Below are 23,433 nucleotides of genomic sequence, written 5' to 3'. Positions count from 1 at the left end.
AAGGAGGAGGAAGGGTAGGAGCACGGGCAGAAGGGAGAGTAAGGTGGGAAGTATCATTATGTTCCAAAATTTGTATATATGAAATAACTGAAATTTGTATACCTTAAATAAAATTTTTTTAAAAAACCTAATGTGCAACATGAGGATTAGAGTTAACAAGACTGTATCATACTCAGGATTTTTTCTTAATGATTATATTGTAGCTACTCTTGTCACAAGGGAGGGGAAAAAGTGTAGCTATGTGAGATGATGGATATGTTAATTTATTTCACCATAACAACCATTCACTACACATGTATCTCATGACATGTTACATGCCTTAATTATACAAAATAAAGTTTATTTAAAAAGAAAAAAAAGAAAGAAAGAAGCCCCTGGATCCTGTCTTTGGCTTGGCCTACCCCTGGCCACTGTGGCTATCTAGGGAGTGAATCAGAGCAGGAAAGATCTGTCTCTCTCTCTCTCTCTCTCTCTCTCTGTAGTTCTGACTTTCAAATCAATCTATCAAAAATCCATCATCATTTCAGCAAACTAAAAATAGTAGGAAAAATTTTAATAGCATAAAGTGCATCTACCAAAAACCTTCAGCCAAATCACACTTCAGTGAAGTTAAAAGCTCTCCCTTGCAAATCAGGAAAAAGATAATTATGCCTGTGGTAAGCATGTTTATTCAACATCATCCTAGAAGTTCTAATCAAAGTAAGAAAGCAAGGTAAAAAAGGAGAAGGAAGGGAAAGAGATTGGAAAAGAAAAAAACAAAGCTGTCATTACTGGTAGGTGATATGATTCTGTATGTGTATGTCAAAAAAATGTGATTGAATCATTTTAATTAACAAGAGTTTGGAAAGGTCTCTGATTTAAAATATCTCTATATAGCGATATACATTTCTATATACTAGTGACAAGCAAAATTTATGAAGGATGCCATTTATAATAGCATTAAGCATTGAGGGATACCTACAAAATTTTGCAACATTTCTATAAAGACAATAACAAATATCCTTGGAGTAGACATATATTAAAGGTACTTTAAAATATTTAATGAGGGTCTTAAAAATGGAAAAGCTATAGCCTATTAGGTGATTTGAAGACAATGTAAAAATGCCAATTCTTCTTAAGCTATACTCACAGATTCGATTATCTCAATTGAAATCTCAAATATGTTTCTGTAGAACTTGACATTTTATAGTGAAGTCCAAAGGGCAGAGAATAGCAAGGACATTCTCATTAAAGAGGATCAAGTTAAGAGGCCTTGTTCCACCAGATTTCAAGACTCCTCCATCACATCATGCACAAAACTGAATTTCTAGTGAAACTCTGAAAGGCCTATAGATCTTTTAGAAAACAATATTTGAGAATAATATCATTATGAATTCAAAGGAGAAATATGCACTAAAACAAAAAACAATAATTGATAAACTGAAGTACTCTAAAATTATAGATTTCTGCTTATCAAAATATACCAAAAGGAGAAGCCACAAAGTGGGAAATTATATGTGCAGCACATGTAAGTGGTAGAGAACTGGTGTTCCAAGTATTAAGAAAGCCCAAAGAAGACAAACCAAAAGAAAGAGTTAAAGAGATAACCTGCAAAAGAAATTCAAATGGGCAATGAATATATGAATTGGTAATTAAGGAATGCAAATGAGACCTAATTATATATTACTATACATTTAATAGATGAGATAAAATTGAAAAATAAGACAATATCAAGTATGGTGAGATTATAGAACTCTTATGATGAGATTATAGAACAAGAATTCTCATACAGCTAATGGAATATTTATATGAAATACACACACATACACCTTTGTACATCTACAATTGTGTTTGTAGTGGCATTATCTTTAAAACTGCCATAATGAATAGAGAATTATTAGAATAAATTATGGTAGTATTTTTACATAATGAAATTTTGTATCATGTACCATAGTTACACATACCATATATTAAGTGTGAGGAAAAATACAAAACAAAAATAATATAACTCATTTATATAAAATTTTGAACATTTAAATAACATCCCAAAATTGGCAAGACTATTATAATTCAGAAATGCATACACAGGCAGTTATTGAAATGTATTTTGGGGCTTTATTCTTCATTAATTTTTGTAAATGTCCTATGTTTATTGAAAAGAATCTTAGCTACAAAATTTTATAGACATAAATAAGCATACACATGTAAGAAACATATACATACATACAGCATAAATATTAGACTTGATCTACCAATCTGAGAGAAATGTATGTTTAAAAATTGCCCACAGTCATAGATTTGGTAGTGTTCTTCCTTTCTAATGCTTTGCTTTTTGCTTCATATTTCTCCAGCTATGTGGCTAGCTGCATATATGTCTAAAAATATAATATATCCTAGTGGGATTTTTCTTGTGATGCTTCTTTGCCTCTATTAACGTTACTCGATATAAATATTACTTTTGGTAACTAATTTTGCTACAGAATAAATTTTGTTTATAATTTGTTTGGCATGTCTTTCCTATTCCTTTATTTCTATAAAGGTACATCAGAATGTTTGAGGAAAATGGAATTACAAAATAAATTTATTTGTGGACAAAAAAATTTGAAATCCATGTGTATGAGATGTTTTCAAAAAGTTCATGGATGAAAAGTCTACCATGGATTTAAAAATGTCTTTGCAACAAAATAAACTCACCTTTTAATTCCATGTTCCACTAATAAATATCCTGAATTCTCTAATATATCTTAGCTGATTTTTCACTACTTTTTAATATTTTTCCATTTCTGATTATCTTAGTAATAAGGGATTGTCCTGCTAATAAAGTGCCTATGTCATTAGATCAGATGATAAGTTGTTATATTATCATCCAGTAAGCTAGTCTGCATCAGCAGCAAATGATATTTTATTTGGAGGATATCTCCAGGAAATCATCTCCCTGAGCCTGGGTATCTTCATTTAAAATCAGGATTTTGTGTGATAGAAGGCAAGCCATTTTAGTTTTCTATTCTTCTCACTTGTTAAAACATGTTAAAGCATTAGCTTTCTACATTAGAAGATGAGTGATTTTTGGGTTAAAAATTCGACTTGCCCCAAACAGTAGAGTTAGAAATGCACCAGGGGATTCCAATTCAATGCCATCAAGGTGTTATGTACCAATGCCATCTCACTAGTCCCGCTGATCAATTTCTGCTCACAATTGATCATAATGATAGGTCTAAGAGTCAAAGGGATCACATAAACAGGACTAAAGTCTGCTAGTACTATCTGATATAATTAAGAAGGAGAGAACGATCCAACATGGGAAGCAGGATACACAGCAGACGCATAGAATGGCAGATGTCCTAAACAGCACTCTGGCCTCAGAATTAGCCCTTAAGGCATTTGGATCTGGCTGAAGAGCCCATGAGAGTATTTTAGGCATGGAAAGCCAAGACACTCTGGCAAAAACAAAACAAAACAACAACAACAACAAAAATACCTAAATGAAAGATCGCTGGGAGTGAGATCCCAGTGGAAAGAACAGGCCATCAAAGAAGGAGGTACCTTTCTCTGAAGGGAGGTGAGAACTTCCACTTTGACTATGACCTCGTCTAAATAAGATCGGAGTCGACGAACTCAAAATGCTTCCATAGCCTTGGCAACTCATGACAAGAGCCTAGGATGATTACTGACGCCATAAACAAGAGTGTTAATTTGTTAAGTTAACAACAGGAGTCACTGTGTACTTACTCCTCATGCAGGATCTCTGTCCTTAATGTGTTGTACAATGTGAATTAATGCTATAACTAGTACTCAAACAGTATTTTACATTTTGTGTTTCGGAGTGGGTGCAAACTGTTGAAATCTTTACTTAATTTATACTAAATTGATCTTCTGTATATAAAGATAATTGAAAATGAATCTTGATGTGAATGGAATGGGAGAGGGAGTGGGTGATGGGAGGGTTGCAGGTAGGAGGGAATTTATGGGGGGGAAAAGCCATTGTAATCCATAAACTGTACTTTGGAAATTTATATTCATTAAATAAAAGTTTAAAAAATTCAAAGATTTCATTATTTATATTACTTTATTTTAAATGTGATTTCTGACTCACGGGTATTAAGGTTTTCTATCTCTAATTAAAAATCCTCAAAAAACATTTTTAAGCAAAAGTTGCACATTTTATAGTTTGAGAACTTTGTGATGTGGAGTTTACTAGAATTGGGAGAACTAAATCCATTGGAAGAGATAGAGATTGGATTAGCTGTGATTGAACTGGGGGTATGTCTGATTTAAATAGAATGCTGATGACAAACCTGGAAATCATCTTTCCGGATCTTATCACCTCTTTGTTTAAAAGTCAAGACTTCAGACTACTAGAACGTAAGTTACTTTTTTCTCTTTGGAAGTATAAAACATATTAAGGCAATGAGTTTTCAACAGGATGTGATTTTTTTTTTCTTGTTAAGACATCCATCCATCCATCCATCCATTCATTTGGAAAATGTCTACTGGGCAACTGTTAGTGGCAGGCATTATTTCAGATGCTTGATCTACATCGCTGAGCGAAACAGAGATGCTCTCCCTTGTAGAATTTATATTTGCTTGGAAGAGAAAGAAGCAATCAATGAACATATTTGAATTACTCAGGATCACGGAAGATGATTCATACTACATAAAAAGAACACGGTAAGGAGATACGAGTACAGAATGTTAGGGTACAGAAGAGAACAGTCAGTTTTAAAGGGGCTGTCAAGACTGGTTGGCCTCGTTTGAACACTTGAATTAGATAGGGCAGAGTGTTCTTGGCAGAGAAAATAGCTAGTGTAGGGGCTCTACAGCAGGAGCAGCTGCTCTTGTTCAAGCAACACCAGGAAGCCTAAGTGATGACATCAAGGAGACGGGGGAAAGGCTGGACCATGGAAAACCCCGCTGCCACTGTGAGCACTTGGGCTTCTATTGAGAGAGCAATGGGGAGTCCATGCCTCTCCCACTGTCTCACTGCATGCCCCTTATTTCAATCCCATCCAACTGCATTCGTTTTTTTAAATTGTTTCCAATGTGATTATTATTATTTTATTTTCGTTTTCCTCATTGGAAAGTTGAGTATCTCTCATGTTTATTGTCTACTGTCAAGTTTGAATTGTTTTTTCTAAATGGCCATTTACATTCTCTGTCCATTTTTATTGGGTTCAAATTTTTCATATTATGTGTATTGCTATGGTAGTAGTAATCCTTTATATGTTATATACATTAAAAAACCTTATATGCTAACCTGGCCTTTACCTATGGATTTTGTTTTGGGCAGCTTCTGCAATAAAATCCATTTTTTGTATAGACAAAATTGTAAAATTATATATTTTAAAACTCAGGTATACTGCTTTGATCAAAAAATCTTTCCAAACTAGTTCCTATAGGTAAGCTTTAAATTTTATCCTTTGGTTTAATGTTTTTTTGTTTTCCCTTTTGGGTATTGCTTTTGTGTAAGCCTTGAAGCTAGAATCATAAGATTATGATTATAATTATATGATTATAAGAATAGCCAGTTTTGCAGTCTCAGTTTATTATAGAAAACATTGTTTCCTATTAAATTAGAATACTACCTTTCTCATATTAAAATGAAGGAACATTTTTAAGGTTAAGACGCACTACCCCATGTACAAAAGGTGGTAAAAGGGAAGGCTTCGCAGAGTAGGAGAAACAGGAAATACAGCAGGGTGCCAGTAAGAGTGAAGTGACTGAGACCCAGGGCACAGGTTACCTCAGCTCTAGTACCAATAGAATGCTGAGGATATGGGCACAGCCAAAGGTAGCCTATAGATCTGCCCAGAGGGGAGATGAGGGGTTCTTCAAGATCTATTTTCCCCGAGAATTAAGATGTTTTACTCATAGGAGAAAGGAAGCGGAAGGGGAAGGAGATGGAAAAGGCACACAGACTTGAATAAAGAAGGGAATGTGGTAAATATTATTGGAGAGGGGAAAAATAGAGGGACAAAAGACGACTGCAGACGCAAAAGCTCAACTATATTATGGTAATAATACATTTAAAATAAGAGTTCTTGGGAGGTTATATGATTTTGGCCAGCAGAGTTAAATGATAGGGTGAATGTTAAGTCTTCAGTAAACATATTTTTTCCTTTCTGATACTTTCAAACTGTTGAAATAAATCAGAACTTTTTCCTATTAGTACTTTCATGTCATATGTAGTTTCTTTTAATACTTTCAGGTCAATAGGTCAAAAGCTCTTAGTTTTTGTGGACTGATTATGTTAGATGTTGGTGCTAATGAAATTATAGAGTAGCAGTTAGCAGTCAAAAGATGGAGCAGTGGGCTGTGAATTAAACAGATTAAAGTGATTCATGCAGGGTTGAAAAGGGCAGCTGGAACATAAAAACTATTTGCTATAATTGTGTTACCATCTTGCCATCGCTGCTACATTCCTCTATTTCATAGTGCATCATTCATTCATTCATTCATTCAGAAAATACTTACTCAGCACCTATTAAGTGTCAGGCACAGCTCTATATGCAGAGAACACACCAGTGAGCAAGACAGACAAGATTCCTGCTTTCCTGGAACTTATGTTCTAATACAAGAAGATAGACAACAATAATAAAATAATATTAATAATAATAGCTAACATTTACTTAGCAAGTATTATTTGCTGAGACAGTTCTAAGCACTTTACAAATATTCATTCTTACAGTCACATTATGAAGTAGGAACTAGAATTTTCTCCATTTTATACATGAGGAAACTGAGCGCATTAGAAAGGGAAAATAACTTGCCTAAGGTTATACAGCTACAAAAGGGCAGAACTGGAGTTTAGAACCAAGACAGTCGGGCTTTCGCTTAATGGCTTTGCTATGCTGCCTCTCAGACAAGCAACAAAGCAATAAAGAAGGAACAGAACAGGTTCAGGTAGTATTCACTGGTATGAAGCAGGATAATGATACGACTTTGCATGCTGGAGGGGCGGGGATGCAAATGCAGAGGTCAGGGAAAATCTCCCTGGGGAGGTAGCATTTGAACTGCTACTTGAAGGATGGCAACAGTTATCTTGGACTATAGGCAACAGAGAAAAGCCACTATAAAGTTCTAAGGTAAGGACCAATCCTGCCTTATTTTATGAAACAGAAATGCCCACGTAGCTGCACCTCCAGCCATGGAGAGTCTGGTGTGTAACAATGACTGCTTCAGAGTGAAATCAGGGAGATAAGGCAGGAGCCAGACTCCACAGGCCACGGTGAGAAAGGTGGTCTTTAATCTAAGTGCAGGGGGTTTTATGCAAGTGAGGAATGCTAGCTATGATTAATCACTATCCAGGTGGAAGATGATGGTGGTTTTGATGAGATCATGATTGTGGAATGGAATTTAGGGTAAATTTTGACAAGACTTGCGAAGGAACAGGATGTGAATAGTGAAGCAAAAGCAACTGTTAAGTAGGTGCCCTGGGGTTTTTGGTTTGAGTAACTAGTGTGATGGCTGCATCCTTTACTGATGTGCAGGACTTGGGGAGGAATATATTTGAAAGAAAAAGCAAACACACACAAAATTTTCCAACTTGAACCTTACAGAGGAAGGCGCTTTTTCTACATTGGTTTCACTTAAAAGTTTCAAAGAAAGAATTTTCAGGAAAAATCCTTCAATGTTCAATTTTGACACTAAATTGGGAAAACTTAAATTTTCACTGGTTTAACAAATACTGCGCAGGATACTACCATGTGTGACACTCTACCAGGAAGGACTAAACAAACAAGATCCCTGCTCTCAGAGTGCTTGTTTCTCAGGGGAGAAAGAAAAACGACTGGTGATTTACTTTTTGCCTTTTCCTGGTCTTACTACAACCTCCCCTAATGCATCAGTAGCCATCTTAATAATTCCACCCCGTGCCACTGGCGGTTGGGCCCACCGTTCTAAACGTTCAAGGTCGTAAACGCTAATGCTGACATCTCCCCTCTCACAGAACTTAAGGGCATTTTAAAGGGAAAAAAAAAAAAAAAACTTAGCAAACAATACGAATACAACCTTTGCTGTGAAGTCTAATATTTTTGCAGGAATGGTACCTTTATAAAGATCGTGGTTGCCCCCGCACATATTTGTTCTTTCTTCATATCCAATTAAATGAAAACACTAGTGTTTCCGCAGCCTAGTTTTCTAGGCTTGTTGGCTCTAGCTCAGGAGAAAGGATGGAAACAGAATCGTTGGATTTAAACTGTTTGGTGAAATCCCTTTGCACGCTCTCTCCCGCTAGCCATGGATGTGGTGTCGGCTACACCGGGTTTTCCATCCACGCAGTGCCGGAATGAAGGAGTCTGGGAGGGGGGGTTGGGGAAGGGAAAGACGGAAGAGACATTAAGTAACTGGCTCTCGAAAGCGTAAGATGATGTTCAAGGTCTGCTCTAAAGCACTGATTTCAAATGCCCGCCCCCTGGGCCGTTTCAGCCCCGCCCCTTGATGTCGTCACACCGACTTCCACTTTGGCCTCTGAGGATTGGTCGTTGCCGCCACCTCTTTGGGGCGGTTAAAAATGCTCGGGTTTTGCTTCCGGGTCTTGGGCTTTGGCCCTGGGCGCAGAGGTTTCTGGGAGCTATCAAGCACAATGGCGTCTGTATGATTTTCCGTGAGTGTAGTATCGGACGTCTTCCTAGGTGAGCGGCACGGGGAGAGCAGTTTGTGTTTCTTATCCGGGTGGCGTGGGAGACGGCAGTCGGGGTCAGAGTTGGCGTTGGCCGAGTGCCGAGCGCCGGCGGGAAAGACCGGGAGCCGCGGACGGGCGGTGGAGCCCGGTGCCGGCCGGGCGCGCCCGCAGCCCCCGGCCTCCAGCGCGGAACGAAGCTCTGCCCTCTGTGGCTTTAAGCCGGGGCTTGAAGCAGGCCAGCCAGGCGAAAGGCGGGCTCCCGGGCGGCCGGAGTGATCAACCTGAAGCTTTTGGGAAGCGGCGGCGCCCCCGACCCTAGAAAACCTGCTTCTCTCTCTCCTTACGCAGGCTTTCACGGCCTTTTGGAAACCGAGGGAAGCATACAAAATAATCCTGCCGTCTTCTGCACCCTCCCCAGACACTTGCTTTTCTGACGTTAACGGGCTTTTGGGCTCTTAGTAGCCCCATCAGCTGGGCAGTATTCTTTCCGTTATCAGATTCCTTTGAGGATTAGGTTTCTGTCATTGGAGCATTTCTTAAATTGTAGCCTGACGTGTATGTTGTGAGGACTGTCCCAGGAGAAAATCGAATCCACAAGATTGTTGGAGAATGTTTCCCACTGATTTTCAGCACACTTACCTCTGGGACACTTAAGAGTTTGTCAGTGATTTTTAAATTTTCTTTCTTTTTGTCTTTTCCTTAAGGACATTTAAACTAAGGTTTAAACTGAGAACTTTTAGGGCTTTGACATGTGGGATCTCATAATTCTTTGAGGAATAGCCCCATTCTATAAATGAAAGATTGGTCACTTGTCCAAGGCCACACAGAAGGGGAACAGGAGCAGAAACTCAGGTCTTCACCACAGAATTTTTGGTGTGAGATAAAAGCTGCCCTTGCACCTCATAATTGGTTTCCTTCAGAACTTTGGTTTGGGAGGGTTATTGAAGCAAGTTTTGAGATTATTTCACAAGGATGGATATTTGTTTAGTACCTTACACAGTGAAAGTATGTCGCATTAGAAACAACTTTGTTTTCCCCCATAGCGTCAAAGATGACGACAGCAGCCAGACCAACTTTTGAACCTGCAAGAGGTGGAAGAGGAAAAGGGGAAGGTGATCTGAGCCAACTCTCAAAGCAGTATTCCAGCCGAGACTTACCTTCCCATACAAAGATAAAATATAGGTATAAAGACTCGCAGCTTTTTCTTGCTCATGAAATAGGCCTAATCTGTTGAAAAGCATGGCCATGATGTGTAGTAGGGGTAGGTTTGAATTGTATCACTTCAGTTACCATTTTCAGAGGAATAGAATACAATAGAAAGTTTAACATCAAAATTACACTCTGTGATTTTAAAGTTCTATCCCCTTCCTGCAGCCCAAATTCTTATTATCCAGGAGTTTCCATATGGAGATGGAATGGTAGCTAGTGGATTATCTCAGAGAAACTATGCACTTACCAGCATTAGTCAACATGACATTGAAAGCGTTACTGTAACAGGCCCTGAATTTCTAATAATACAACAATTAAATACCTGCTTTTAGGGAAAAAATTATTTATTTTATTTGAAGAGCGGAGTGAAAGAGATCCCCCATCTGCTGGTTCACTCCCCAAACGCCTGCAACTGTCAGGGCTGGGCCATACTTAAGCCAGGAACCAAGAACTCAATCTGTGTCTCCCATGTGGTAGATGACAGGGACCTGAGTACTTGAACCATCACCTTCTGCCTTCCAGAGTTCACATTACTGGGAAGCTGGAATGGAGAATAAAGATGAGTCTCAAACCCAGACACTCCTTTATGGAGTGTCCCAAACAACACCATAACCACTGAGCCAAGTGCATAGTTCAAAAAATTAAGGACATTATAATAAATCTGTAGCTGTATTATGGGAAAGTATGCAGTTCAACCTTCAGATTGTGTCATAATTCTGACAACTTTCCTCTTAGGCTTAAAGGACAAAGTTGCTGTGATGAATTATATTTCATTGCTACAGCCATGTATTTTTTTCTTTCTAGTAACCTTTTGACCCTGATTGGTTTATAATTTAGGCAAACTACTCAGGATGCCCCTGAAGAGGTTCGTAACCGGGACTTCAGGAGAGAGCTGGAAGAGAGAGAGAGAGCTGCTGCCAGAGAGAAAAATAGGGATCGTCCAACCCGGGGTACTAACGCTATCCCAAACGTTTGTCTCATAAAATTATGTTCTCCATATTTTTTTATGTGTTAATTAGAAACTGTTAATATTTCTGTTTGTTTGCTTTTAAGTATTAGTGTGAATTACAGTGCTTTCTTAACTAGCCTAGAAGTGATGATCAGGTTTAGGTTCCCAACATGTATAAACTATTCCCTGAATTTCCTGAGGCCGCAGTTCCTGTATAAAATCAGTGCTTTCATTAAGTCATTCGATAAATATTTATCCAAATGCTTATCTGCTAGCCACTGTATGAGCCCTGCTGCTGGGATGCTTTTAGTGTGATTGTTTTGTGCCCATGAGTCCCTGAATCGTAAGAAACGTGTGTCAGTAACTAGGTGATGTTTGCCTACCCCCAGAACATACAACTTCCTCTTCAGTATCCAAGAAGCCTCGGTTAGACCAGATTCCTGCTGCCAACCTTGACGCAGATGATCCTTTAACAGACGTATGTTTCATTTCCTACTTTCACCTCTTATCTAGTCATTTTTTACTGCATTTTTCTGAAATATATTTTTATGCTTTTGTATTTAAGAAGTCACATGTGTTTGTTTTCACTCACTATTGTTCAAATGCAGCCCTAAGCTCAATGTTAAACTTTGCAGTTGACTTTAAAATAAAAGATGTTATTTTGTGTTAAGAACTTCACAAACAAATTTGATCTATGAAGAACCAAAAATGGAAGCAATCTGTTGAAATGTGTACTTTCCCCCCAAAATAATTTCCTGTATTAAACCTAGAGGTGGGGCTACCAGGTTATTCACAGGGTACTCTTATACTAGGTTTTCCATAAACAGTACCCTCTCAGTTAATATTGAAATCCATGGAGACCCTACAGTCTGTAATTAATTTGTAGGTTTCTATAGACAATGAAAAAAATCTGAATGGCTTTTCATGGATAGTTTCTAATTATGTATATAAGCAATTAATTCTAGACTTGACGGAGTTACAGTAATTAAATAGAATACTGATTTTACATGAAACTTAAATGATTATTCATTTCAAAATATTTTCTTCTAGAAATTTGGCATTCTGTTCATGCTATTGATTATCCTTGCTGGTTTAAAGTTGTTCTGAGCTACATAAAGTGTTTTGACTCTTTAGAGTGATACAGTGTGCATTTATACAGTGTTTCAGTGTAAAATTTTCCTCTCTGGTTTTGGAAACCTTCTCAGATGGAAATTTTTTTTAGCCATGTAAATTTGAAAGGTATTTTGTCAGGGATTGACATTTTTGAGTATTTGTAAACTTCTTCTGTGGGACTTTATATTTTGTTGTAATTTGGTTGTTGATTTTAATCTTAGTATTTAGGTGCATTTATCTTTGCCATGGAGAAACTTAATTCTGCCCCAAAGTTACTTGGCAAGGGCAATTTTTGTGGAAAAAAAAAAATGAATAATGTGTATTTTCTCACCAATCTCCTGGGCTATCTGTTCTTATTAGGAGGAAGATGAAGATTTTGAAGAGGAGAGTGATGATGATGACACTGCAGCTCTTCTTGCAGAACTGGAAAAAATTAAAAAAGAGCGAGCTGAAGAGCAGGCCAGGAAGGTAAAATCCCAGTGTTAACTACACACCACCCTGTCTTCTCACACATAATACATTAGACATTTTTTAAAATTCAAGTAATACTTTTTATTAGAAATGTTTTTCACCATGTCTAAGCATTGTAGCATATATACATCTAGAAATCTGATTGTTTGTATGACATTTATACTCCTGGCATACAAAGATTATCTCTGCCTCCTGCCTAGACACTTGTTGAGTCAAGCTGTGAATAGATTTTTTATAACCTAGGGCAAGTTATTACCTAACTTCTTTAAGTACCCATAGTCTCTTCATTCTTGCAGGGGATAGAAAGAATGTCTAACTCAGGGGGAAGGGCTTTACATAAATGGGCGTTACATAAGATGCTGCTTGGGACACCTGAGTCCCATCCTGGAGTGTCGACTTTACGTCCTGACTTTGCTTCCAATTCCAGGTCTCTGCTAATGTGCACTCTGGGAAGCAGCAGATGATGACTCAAGTAGTTGGGTCCCTGCACTCACCATGGAACACCAGGATTGAGTTCCCAGCTTTTTTTTTTTTTTTTTTTTTTAACAGATTTATTTATCTGAAAGGCAGAGTTACAGAGGGAGAGAAGGAAAGACAGGGAGAGAGTGTTCTTCCATCCTCTGGTTAACTTCCCAAATGACTGCAATGATTGGAGCTGGGCATTTGCAAGCCAAAAGCTTCCTCTGGGTCCCCTACACAGGTATAGGGGCCCAAGCACTTGAGCTATCCTCTACTGCTTTCCCAGGCCATCAGCAGGGAGCTAGATCAGAAGTGGACCAGCTGAGACTGAAACCCACACCCAAGAGGGATGCCAGCGCTGTAGTTGGCATAACAACCTGTTATGCCACAGCACCAAACCCTCCATTTCTGTTTTCAGAGAAATAGCACCTGCCCTGGTTATTACAGGTGCTTGGGGATTGAACCAGCAGATAAGAAATTCTTTCTGTCCATGTGCCTTTCAGATAATTTAAATAAATAATTTTATAAAAAAGAATGTCTAACTCAAAGATGGTTAAAACTTCGAATTACCCATTTTGCTATGTAAAGGATGTCTAATGAGTAAAAAGGTGAAACTGGAGAGACAGACACATTAGAAGTTTATAAACCAATGCTAGAACAGTGTAGATTTTGTTCTGAAGGATATAAGGAGCCATTTGATTTTAGCAGGATATTGACAGGATCATATATTCATTTTAGAAAAACTGTAAACTTGCCATGGGACTCCAAATCCCATTAATCTGGGTGGTAATAATGCCATCTTAAGTGTTAAAGGGATCATATTAAGTGTTAAATTGATCATATAGATAGGATTAAGTGTTAAAGGGATCATAAGTGTAATAATAATAGATAAAAAAGGAAAGAATGTTCCAACATGGGAAGCAGTTTACACAGCAGACTCATTGAATGAAAGTCTCTCTAAATAGCACTCTGACCTCAGAATCAGCTTTTAAGTCATTCTGGTCTGGCTGAAAAGCCCATGAGAGCATTTCAGGCATGGAAAGCCAAGACACTGTGGCAAAAAAATGTCCTACATGAAGGATCTTTGTGAGTGAGAGACCCCAGTGGAAAGAAGGGGCCATCAAAGAGTGTACTTTTCTCTGAAAGCAGGAGAGAACTTGCACTTTGCTTATGGCCTTGTCTAAATACCGATGGAGACTGTGGACTCATAAGGCTTCCATAGCCTTGGCAGCTCATGTCAACAGCCTCAAGTGATCCTTGACATCATACATAAGAGTGTTAATTATTAAGTTAACAACAGGAGTCACTGTGCACTAACTCCCCATGCAGGACCTCTGCCCTCAAGGAGTTGTTCTATGAGAATTAACTGTAAAACTTGTTCTCAAACAGTTTTTTATATTTTGTGTGTTTGTGTGTGTGTGCAAATTGTTGAAATCTTTGCTTAGTATAGAATTGGTCTTCTGTGTATACAGTTAATTGAAAATCTTAATGGAGAATGGGACTGGGAATGAGAGAGGGAGGAGGAAGTGAGTAGAGAGTTGGCAATGGGAGGGTGGGTATGGTGAGAAGAATCACTGTATTCCTAAAGTTGTGCTTAAGAAATTTGTACTCATTAAATAAAAGGTTTCTTAAAAAAAAAAAAAAAAAGACTACTGTAACAAAAAATAAGGAGGATAGATTGGGAAAAACTGAGAAGATTGTTCTAGTAATCCTCACATGCAGTTAGGAGAATTTTCACTTGTATAATAGGAGTTGAAATTTAAAGATGTTAACAGATACTGAAAGAACTCTTAAGAAGGTAGAACTAGCTGGTGGGATGTGGCAGCGAAGATGACCCCTAGTTTCTGGGTAAATATTGGTGCCATACATAATATAGGGATTGCAGAAAAATGAGCATGTTTAGGCAGAGAGAGAGGATGAATTCCACTTTGAACCTGTTAAGGTCAGCACATTGTCTGTCATTCAGGTAAAGATTTCTGCCCCCATTTTCAGCCAGAGTAGCAACAGCTCATTTGTGGACTTTTATATAAGATGACACTTGAGCCACGAATTACTGTTTTTTGAAGAAGAAATAAGGAAAAAGACTTTTTAGGAAAAAAACACTGACTTGGATTAATGCTAGAAATTTAGAGAAAAATAGTGAGTCAGAATGGTCAGGAAAGAATTGAGAAGAGTTGTAGGAAATTCCCAATATCACTTGCTGGCCACTAGAGGGCAGTTGTTCCAAACTCTTTGTTTGCCTGACAGCTCTGGATACAGTTAGACAAGCAATTGAAATGCTTTTGGTTGACCATTCCGACAGAAGGTCTTGTAGTTTTGTGCTTTATACAAATGCTTTATACAAAAAATTTATTGGACTTTCTTGGAGCTCAGTGACAGTTCCATATTGTCCTTTTTTCCCTTTCCATCAGCTGATTTTTGAGGTATCCCAAAATAACATTTTCATATCAATCAGCCTTATGATCAAGGTTTGGCACACTTTCTGTAACAGTAAGTATATTAAGCTGGCTAGCCATACGGCCTTTGTCAGAACAGCACAACTCTGGCTTGGATTTGACCTGTGGGCAGGCCCATTCACTAGCTGATATTTTGCCTGGTATTTAAATATAGAAGAATTGTTGCCTTTTGTTCCTAGTGCTGCATATGACAATCATTCAGTAAGTCTAAAGCAAATAATAGTTCAAACATAAAGCAAGCAAAAACCTTATATGTTATATACATTATTGTAAGTTTGGATGAATTGTGTACTTGAGCTATTTCTCTGGCACTTCAGTATCAATGTAATTTGTTAAAAGTAAAGTCTTTAGAATGCTATCTGTTCATAGTCTATGATCCTTGCTAACTCTATTTGCCTAAATTCTGAGTGCATCTTCTCACCTCCCATTTATTTATCATCATAAAAATAATCCACTGTTCATATTTGAATATTAAAATGAAGTGTCTGTAACCTGTATAGAAAGTGAGATCATTATATTTTTGTTTAAGATATATTTTTAAGGCAGAGTTACAGATAGAAAGGGAGAGAGAGAGAGAGGGAGGGAGGGAGGGAGGGAGGGAGGGAGGGAGAGGTCTTCCATCTACTGGTTCATTCCCCAGATTGCTCAGTGGTCAGGGCTGGGCCAGGCTGAAGCCAGGAGCTTCATCTGGGTCTTCCATGTGGGTACAGGGGCCCAACTACTTGGGCCATCTTCTGCTGCTTTCCCAGGTGCATTAGCAGGGAGCTGGATCAGAAGCAGAGAAACTGAGACTTTAACTGGCATCCATATGGGATGCCAGTGTTGCAGGCAGTAGCTTAACCATCTAGGCCACAATGCTGGCGCCTAAAGGTTCATTTTAAAATGATTTCCAGACAGCCTATTCTTCTTTGATCCATTAAGTCATTGATTTCTGTCATCTCCAAAACAGCAAAATGGGCTTTATGTTTGATTTCAGATAGCGTGTTGTCAGGAAGACCTAGAAGTTATAGTTCAGGCTTTTAGACATTTTATATTCTGCTTCTGAAATGGAACTGAGGGTGATTTGAGTTTGAAAAAGTTGGTGCTAAAATAAAAAGAACAAAGATAAGGAGTAGCAGGCATTTAGCCAAGTGGTTAAGATGCCTGCATCCCAGATCAGTTCCTGGGTTTGGTTCCTGGCTCTGGCTCCCTACTCCAGCTTCCTGCCACTGCAGACTTAGGAGGCAGCAGGGTGGCTCCGGACACCCAAATGGAAGACCTGGATTGTGTTCCTGGCTCCTATTTCTGGCCCCAGACCCATCCCTGACCATTGCAGGCATTTGTGAAGTGAACCAGAGGGTGGGAGCTCTCTCAGTTGTCTGTCTCTGTCTCTCCAATTCCTAAATTTTTTAAACATTTCTAAAAGATAATAAAAGGAAGAAAGACAAACTGACAAAGGATGAGAAATATAAAAATAGCAACAAGAAATTGTAAGAACAAAATGGATATACCTCAGGTAAATTAGTAAAACTGCATGTTAATTGCATACATATATAGAGAGAAATTTTTTCATTTTTATGAGTTTATTCATAAAAGGCGTTTACGAATTTATTCAAAAAGAGGCATAGTGACAGAGAGCTCCTATCCACTGGTTTACTCCCCAAATGCCTGCCATGACCGTGGAGTGGAAGCCAGGAACCAGGAGCACAGTTCAAGTCTCCCATATGGGTGGCAGGAGCCCAGACACTTGAACCATCACTACTGCCTGCCCAGAGCTTGCATTAGTGGGAAGCTGGGTATGGAACCTGTGTGCGCTAGTAGGGAACATGGTGTCTTAACCACCAAGTCAAATGCCTGCCTCATGTGTAATTTTTTACATGGTAATGTGTCTTATTTTAGAAGTCATTCTTAATAATTTGTAATCAGTTCTAGAAAGAGGAGTTCATATTAGTAATTCAAAGTAATTTTTTTAAATTCAAAGTAAAATATATTTTTTTATTAAAGATTTATTTTATTTATTTGAAAGAGTTACAGAGAGAAGTAGAGACAGAGAGAAAGGTCTTCCATCTGCTGGTTCACTCCCCAGATGGCTGCGCTGATCTGAAGCCAGGAGTCAGGAGCTTCTTTCAGGTCTCCCACGTGGGTGCAGGCGCCCAAGGACTTGAGCCATCTTCCACTGCTTTCCTAGGCCATAGCAGAGAACTGGATTGGAGAAGGAGCAGCCAGGCCTAGAACCGGTGCCCACATGGGATGCCGGCGCTTCAGGCCAGGGCGTTAACCTGCTGTGCCACAGTGCTGGCCCCAGTAAAATATATTTTTAATCACAGTTACATATAGCTCTTTAAAAATTGAGATAATTGCCAAATATGTCTTTTTATGTTTTTTGAATACATTTTAAAAAATTATTTGAAAGGCAAGGTGACAGGGAGAGAGGAATAAAGAGAAAGAATGAAATCTATCTGCTGGTTCATTCCTCAAAATGCTGGCAGTTATCAGCGCTGGACCAGGCCAGAGCCAGGAGCCTAGAACTCTCTCCAGTTCTCCCAGAAGGGTGGTAGAGACCCAAGTACCTGGCCATCATCTGCTGCTTTCCCTGATGGATGAGCAGAGAGCTCTGAAGCGGAGTAGCTAGAACTGGAAAAAGCACTCCAGTATAGGAAGCAGGTGTAACAAGCAGAGGCTTAACCACTACGCCATAGCACCAGCCCCTAATGTGTTCTTAAATTAAAAAAAGGTTGGCTGACTGTATTTATATATCCTCTGAAAATTTAAAGCAGTTAATGTTGCTTGTTCTTTAAGAGAGAAAATAGATTTAAATATTCAGCTCAACATTTTGAAGCTAGGAGTTACTAATGACTATGATGACCAGTACGAAATATTTACAATAAAAATTGCGATTTTTTTTTTTTTTTGACAGAGTGGACAGTGAGAGAGAGAGAGAAAGGTCTTCCTTTTGCCGTTGGTTCACCATCCAATGACCGCCGCGGCCGGCGCGCTGTGGCTGGCGCACCGCGCTGATCCAAAGGCAGGAGCCAGGTGCTTCTCCTGGTCTCCCATGCAGGTGCAGGGCCCAAGCACTTGGGCCATCCTCCACTGCACTCCCTGGCCACAGCAGAGAGCTGGCCTGGAAGAAGGGCAGCCAGGACAGAATCTGGCGCCCCAATCGGGACTAGAACCCAGTGTGCTGGCGCCGTTAGGCGGAGGATTAGCCTGTTGAGCCGTGGCGCTGGCCACGAATTATTTTTTATAAATGAGACTTTTCTCTTATTTCTTAAAAAAAAAAAAAAAAAAAAAAAAAAAGCAAAAACCTGTTTTGGTGATGTTCTGAAAAAATACAAACGGGTTTTGTTTTGTTTTCAATCAGATAATATAAGAAAATTGATCTAGAGTTAATATAATTTGAATCTTACTCTGTCCTTAACAGGAACAAGAACAAAAAGCTGAAGAAGAGAGGATCCGAATGGAAAACATTCTGAGTGGAAATCCTCTGCTTAATCTCACTGGCCCATCCCAGCCTCAGGCCAACTTCAAAGTTAAAAGAAGGTACTATTCAGTAATGGATTGGATGGGTATACTGATTTTGAGTTGGATAACAAATTACATTGTATAAAGCTTCTAAAAACCCCATCTTCCACTGATGCTCTTCTGTCAGATTTTGGAGCCGTGGAAAGAGGAGAATGAATAACCAGCTGTGTACCAAACAATGATCCAGGCACTAGGGGTAGAGTAATGAGGTAAACCCTTGACTCCACAGAGCTTACATTTTACATTTTTGTGTCAAGGGTCTCCCAAAGACACTCAGAGGACTTGACCTGTAGTTGTATTTGTGGCTAATACAGTAAAGATACACAACAGAATCATAAGGGGAAAAGACACAGGCAGAAATGGGAGGAATCTGCTTGTTTCCTGAGACTCTGTCCCTCCCGTGAGAAGTCATACAGAGCACGTTGTTCCCTCAACAACAGAAATGCAGCAGCACATCAGTGCTTTTGCACAGGGAAGCCTAGCTGAGATTCAGTCTCTAAGATTTTTGTTGGAGTTTGTCATGTGGGGCAACTTCTGCCTTGCACCTAATAAAAAAATCCAGACTCCACAAAGGAAAGTAAATGGTCAGTATAAACTACATTATTTATACATTGTAGGTACAGTGATGGTGAGAAGATTCCTAAAACCTGGGTTTCCAAATGCCAGCCCTTTCTAAGGAGAGCAGTTCTCAGCCTGCTATCATAACTCTTTAGTGTACAGTGTGTTTGGAGGGCTGAGGTAGAGAGTTAAAGGAGAAGAGACTATAAACAAAAAGTACTATCTATGGTATTTTAGATGATATGCAGAAAAATAAAGTTTTATAGGAAGTGCTGAGTGAAGGAAGCTTAGTGATCAAGGCTCTTGGAGGCTTAACTTTTTTTTTTTTTTTTTTTTTTTTTTTGACAGGCAGAGTGGACAGTGAGAGAGAGAGACAAAGAGAAAGGTCTTCCTTTTGCCATTGGTTCACCCTCCAATGGCCGCCGCAGCCGGCGCACTGCGGCCAGCGCATCATGCTGATCCGATGGCAGGAGCCAGGTGCTTTTCCTGGTCTCCCAGGTGGGTGCAGGGCCCAAACACTTGGGCCATCCTCCGCTGCACTCCCGGGCCATAGCAGAGAGCTGGCCTGGAAGAGGGGCAACCGGGACAGAATCCGGCACCCCGACCGGGACTAGAACCCGGTGTGCCAGCGTGGCAGGTGGAGGATTAGCCTAGTGAGCCACGGCGCCGGCCTGGAGGCTTAACTTTTAAACTATATCCATTATTTCTCACCATCTCCATTGCTGCGTCTTCCATAGTGATGCAGTGCCCCTAATTGTTCTCCTGCACACTCGCCACCCTCTTCACTCCCAGATTTTTCTTGACACAGAAGCGTGATCCTTTTAAACTGAAGTTTACAGCAACAGTCTCCTCTACTAAACCTCCCATGGCTTCTTGACTCATTTGCAGTAAAAACTTGAGTCCTTACAGTGGTCTCTAAAGCTGTAAAAATCTCCCTCCATGCAGAGGCAGCAGCATAGTCAAGGAAGGATTTGCTGACAAGGTGACATTTTTATCAGAGACTGGAGTCTGAGCTATTTGACCCAAACAATTGTGAAAGGATAGAGATAGTGAAGAATGTAGACTAAGGTTGGGGTTAGGGGAGGTGGCAAACTTAGGACACAGTAAGTTTGGCAGGATACGTGCATCTCTGAGGAAATGTTAAGGAGGTAACTTAATATGATTCCAGTCCAAGCTGGGGTAATAAATTTCAGAGTTGTCTGCTTATAGGAGTTCTGACACTGCGTAAGATCACCTCAAGAAGGCCGGCGCCGCGGCTCAGTAGGCTAATCCTCCACCTTCTAGTCCCGGTCGGGGCACCGGATTCTGTCCCGGTTGCCCCTTTTCCAGGCCAGCTCTCTGCTGTGGCCAGGGAGTGCAGTGGAGGATGGCCCAAGTGCTTGGGCCCTGCACCCCATGGGAGACCAGGAGAAGCACCTGGCTCCTGCCATCGGATCAGCGTGGTGCGCCGGCCGCGGCGGCCATTGGAGGGTGAACCAACGGCAAAGGAAGACCTTTCTGTCTGTCTCTCTCTCTCACTGTCCACTCTGCCTGTCAAAAATAAAAAAAAATAAAAAAATAAAATAAAAAAAAAAGATCACCTCAAGAATGAGTATAGCTAGAGAGGAGTCCTAGGACTGAGCATGGTGTTGTATTCAGAGGTTGAGTCGATGATTAGCTATCACTGCCTGAAACAGTAAATGAATTTTGAATGGAAGAAAACTAGACAGAGAAGGAACAGCCAGTGAAACAGAGAACTAAGAGATTGGTGTGGCAAGAGGAGAGGCATGATCATTTAGGGCAAATATTGGTGTCAGGACACGTAAATGAGTGCTACCATTTAGTGGCGTGGAATGATAATTTTGATGTTGGGGAGGAGGGACAAAGAGTTGGGAAGAGAGTGGACATAGAAAAAAATGTATATTGATTTTACTGATTATATATAAAGGTAAGGATAAACAGTTTCTTTTCCTTTTTGGATGCAGATGGAATTGTTTGTAGATGGAAACATGTCTTATATTCTAGTCATGTTGATCTGTTTACACTTTTATGTTTCTGTGTATTGTATCAATGATGACTTCACTAATGCTATATTTCAAAAATGCCCACATTCTTTTCTTATTTCTTCTGTGCCGTTTCTCATGGCATACATACATCAACACACGCAACCACGTTTGAATAGGCTTGTATTTTACACTCGTATCATTTGTTTGAGCTTATATCTTATATGCTGGGTCATGTTATGCAATCTTATCTTATTTTCTCTAACATCTATTTTATAGTCCACCCACGGGTGTTTTTTTTAATACTTACGCAGTACAAAATCCACCCAGAAGTATGCAAACAGAGTTCTACCTTGAGCTCTTTAAGTGCTATCTTTCTGTGGTTTATGTAGATGTGAGTCAATATAAGAACCTTAGTTATTCTACCTGATAGTTCCTGTTCCTTTTGCCCCACAATGTTACTGCTATAGTATGATTACTAAATTAACTAATAAAGAAGATTATATAATATCCTCAAAATGTCATAATCTAAACTATAGTAAATTGATCAGTTATTCTCATCTAGTGACATCTATATTAATGAGGATTATCCTGTATATTCTGTATATTTCTGCTTTATAACTCAGTTTCTTTTACTGGGGAAACAGCAAACTTTACATTCTCTAAGTAAGAATTGTCTTTCCTGCTAAAATAAAGCACGATTATTAAGGATTACGTTAATCTTCTGGGTATAATTGCTGCATCAAATGATGTGCATGTCGAGCATATTTCTGTATAAAGACTAAGCTTTGCAGTTCGCGTGGTGCCTTCCTGATACAAACGTTATAGGGTGTTCTATGTTTTTTCCCTGTTTAGGTGGGATGATGATGTTGTCTTCAAGAACTGTGCAAAAGGTGTAGATGATCAAAAGAAAGACAAAAGATTTGTAAATGATACACTGCGATCTGAATTTCACAAGAAGTTTATGGAGAAATATATTAAGTAGTACAGTTTTATGTGCTTAATTAAAGACTCAAATGTTAAGGATCATCTTGGCTTTGGTTAGTTTTTTCTTTTTATCCACCCCCACTTTCCTGTCATCTAAATCATTTGTAGACTTCCCTAATTTTAAATCCCAAAATACCTTTTCCTTTATTCATACCTTATTTTATAATGGACATGGGAATAGTTTGAACCCAGTCTCCATTATCAGTGTTTCCAATCATGTTTTCTTTTTAATTGAGAAAAGGAACTTTGCTTGTAATAAATATTTTTAATCTAAATAGCTAAATTTGTGTTCCAAATTTTTGTTGTAATTTATGCAGCTTATAAAATGTTGCATACTTTCTTTTCAAAAGAAAACTTATGTGCTTTGTGTTTCTTTGTGCGTTTAATTCCCCCCCCCACTTCTCTCATTGATTTAAGATCAATTAATGTATAATATTTTATCTGTGCATTTTTTAAGAGTGTGAAGAAAGATTAAAGGAATTCCATGTTGGACCTCCTGTTGGTATGGAAGAGTATTGTCCATCAGTAAATGGTGCAGCCTTCTGCAGGCACTCCATGATCAGAGACAGAAGCTCTGTAAGCGTTTCTAGGATGCACATGATGCTCACTTGTTTCTCCTGGTATTCAGCTGCCATGTTTCTCTTGAAAGTTATTAGAGTTTTCACACCGACGTGCATTAGATAAAAAGCCTATGGCATTCCAAATCCAAAAATAAGTAAAGGAAAACCTAGTTGGAAATAGGATTTTATTTGTTGTCCTGGAAGGCATGTCTTCCAGGTGAGAGGTGAGAGGGACACAACCGAGCTCTACTAAAAGCCAGAACTCCGGGAAATGAAGTTTCTGTAAGCTCAGCTGCAACTTCTCCTATTTGAGCTTGATAGGTTCAGGAAGAATCAGAAAAAAGCTAGTTTCCATGATTTCTTTCTTCCTATCCATGTGGTTTTCTTTCTTTTTTTGTTGGAAGGCAGAGTTACAGAGAGGCACAGAGAAAAGTCTTTCATCCGCTGGTTCATTCCCCAAATGGCCACAACAGCTAGAGCTGTGCCAATCCGGAGCCAGGAGCTTCCTCTGGGTCTCCAACTTGGGTACAGGGGCCCAAGCACTTGAATCATCTTCTGCTGCTTTCCCAGGCCATAGAGAGCTGGA

The 23,433-nt window shown here is 39.2% G+C and overlaps 2 protein-coding genes across 2 annotated transcripts in view; one reads left to right on the top strand and one right to left on the bottom strand.

Moving 5' to 3' along the window:
- Window positions 1-8,390, bottom strand: part of KDM4D (lysine demethylase 4D) — a 36,813-nt gene extending 28,423 nt beyond the window's left edge. Inside the window, exons 1-2 of the mRNA XM_002708442.4 lie at window positions 8,025-8,390; window positions 6,451-6,544 (exon numbers count right to left, since the gene is read on the bottom strand). The gene's annotated coding sequence lies outside the window, so the exon portion shown is untranslated. The remainder of the gene's footprint in view (window positions 1-6,450; window positions 6,545-8,024) is intronic.
- A 78-nt stretch (window positions 8,391-8,468) lies between these two features.
- On the top strand, window positions 8,469-22,329 carry CWC15 (CWC15 spliceosome associated protein homolog). The gene is made up of 7 exons (XM_002708624.5): window positions 8,469-8,609; window positions 9,643-9,781; window positions 10,646-10,758; window positions 11,147-11,235; window positions 12,231-12,338; window positions 18,660-18,778; window positions 22,156-22,329. The coding sequence occupies exons 2-7, from the start codon at window positions 9,651-9,653 to the stop codon at window positions 22,283-22,285; spliced, it is 690 nt and encodes a 229-aa protein (XP_002708670.1). The 5' UTR covers window positions 8,469-8,609; window positions 9,643-9,650; the 3' UTR covers window positions 22,286-22,329.
- Window positions 22,330-23,433: the final 1,104 nt, after the last annotated feature.

The sequence above is a fragment of the Oryctolagus cuniculus genome, chromosome 1 (genome assembly GCF_964237555.1).
Source record: "Oryctolagus cuniculus chromosome 1, mOryCun1.1, whole genome shotgun sequence".
NCBI classification, from domain to species: domain Eukaryota; kingdom Metazoa; phylum Chordata; class Mammalia; order Lagomorpha; family Leporidae; genus Oryctolagus; species Oryctolagus cuniculus.
The sequence above is the reverse complement of the archived record's forward strand: the minus strand, read 5'-3'. Positions and strand labels throughout refer to the sequence as shown.

Bases quoted from the DNA above. Each gene is read 5' to 3' on its own strand.
- CWC15 (XM_002708624.5), top strand. From the start codon at position 9,651: ATGACGACAGCAGCCAGACCAACTTTTGAACCTGCAAGAGGTGGAAGA. The intron at 11,236-12,230 runs GTATGTTTCATT...TGTTCTTATTAG, and splicing joins CAGATGATCCTTTAACAGAC to GAGGAAGATGAAGATTTTGA. The intron at 18,779-22,155 runs GTACTATTCAGT...TTCCCTGTTTAG, and splicing joins AACTTCAAAGTTAAAAGAAG to GTGGGATGATGATGTTGTCT.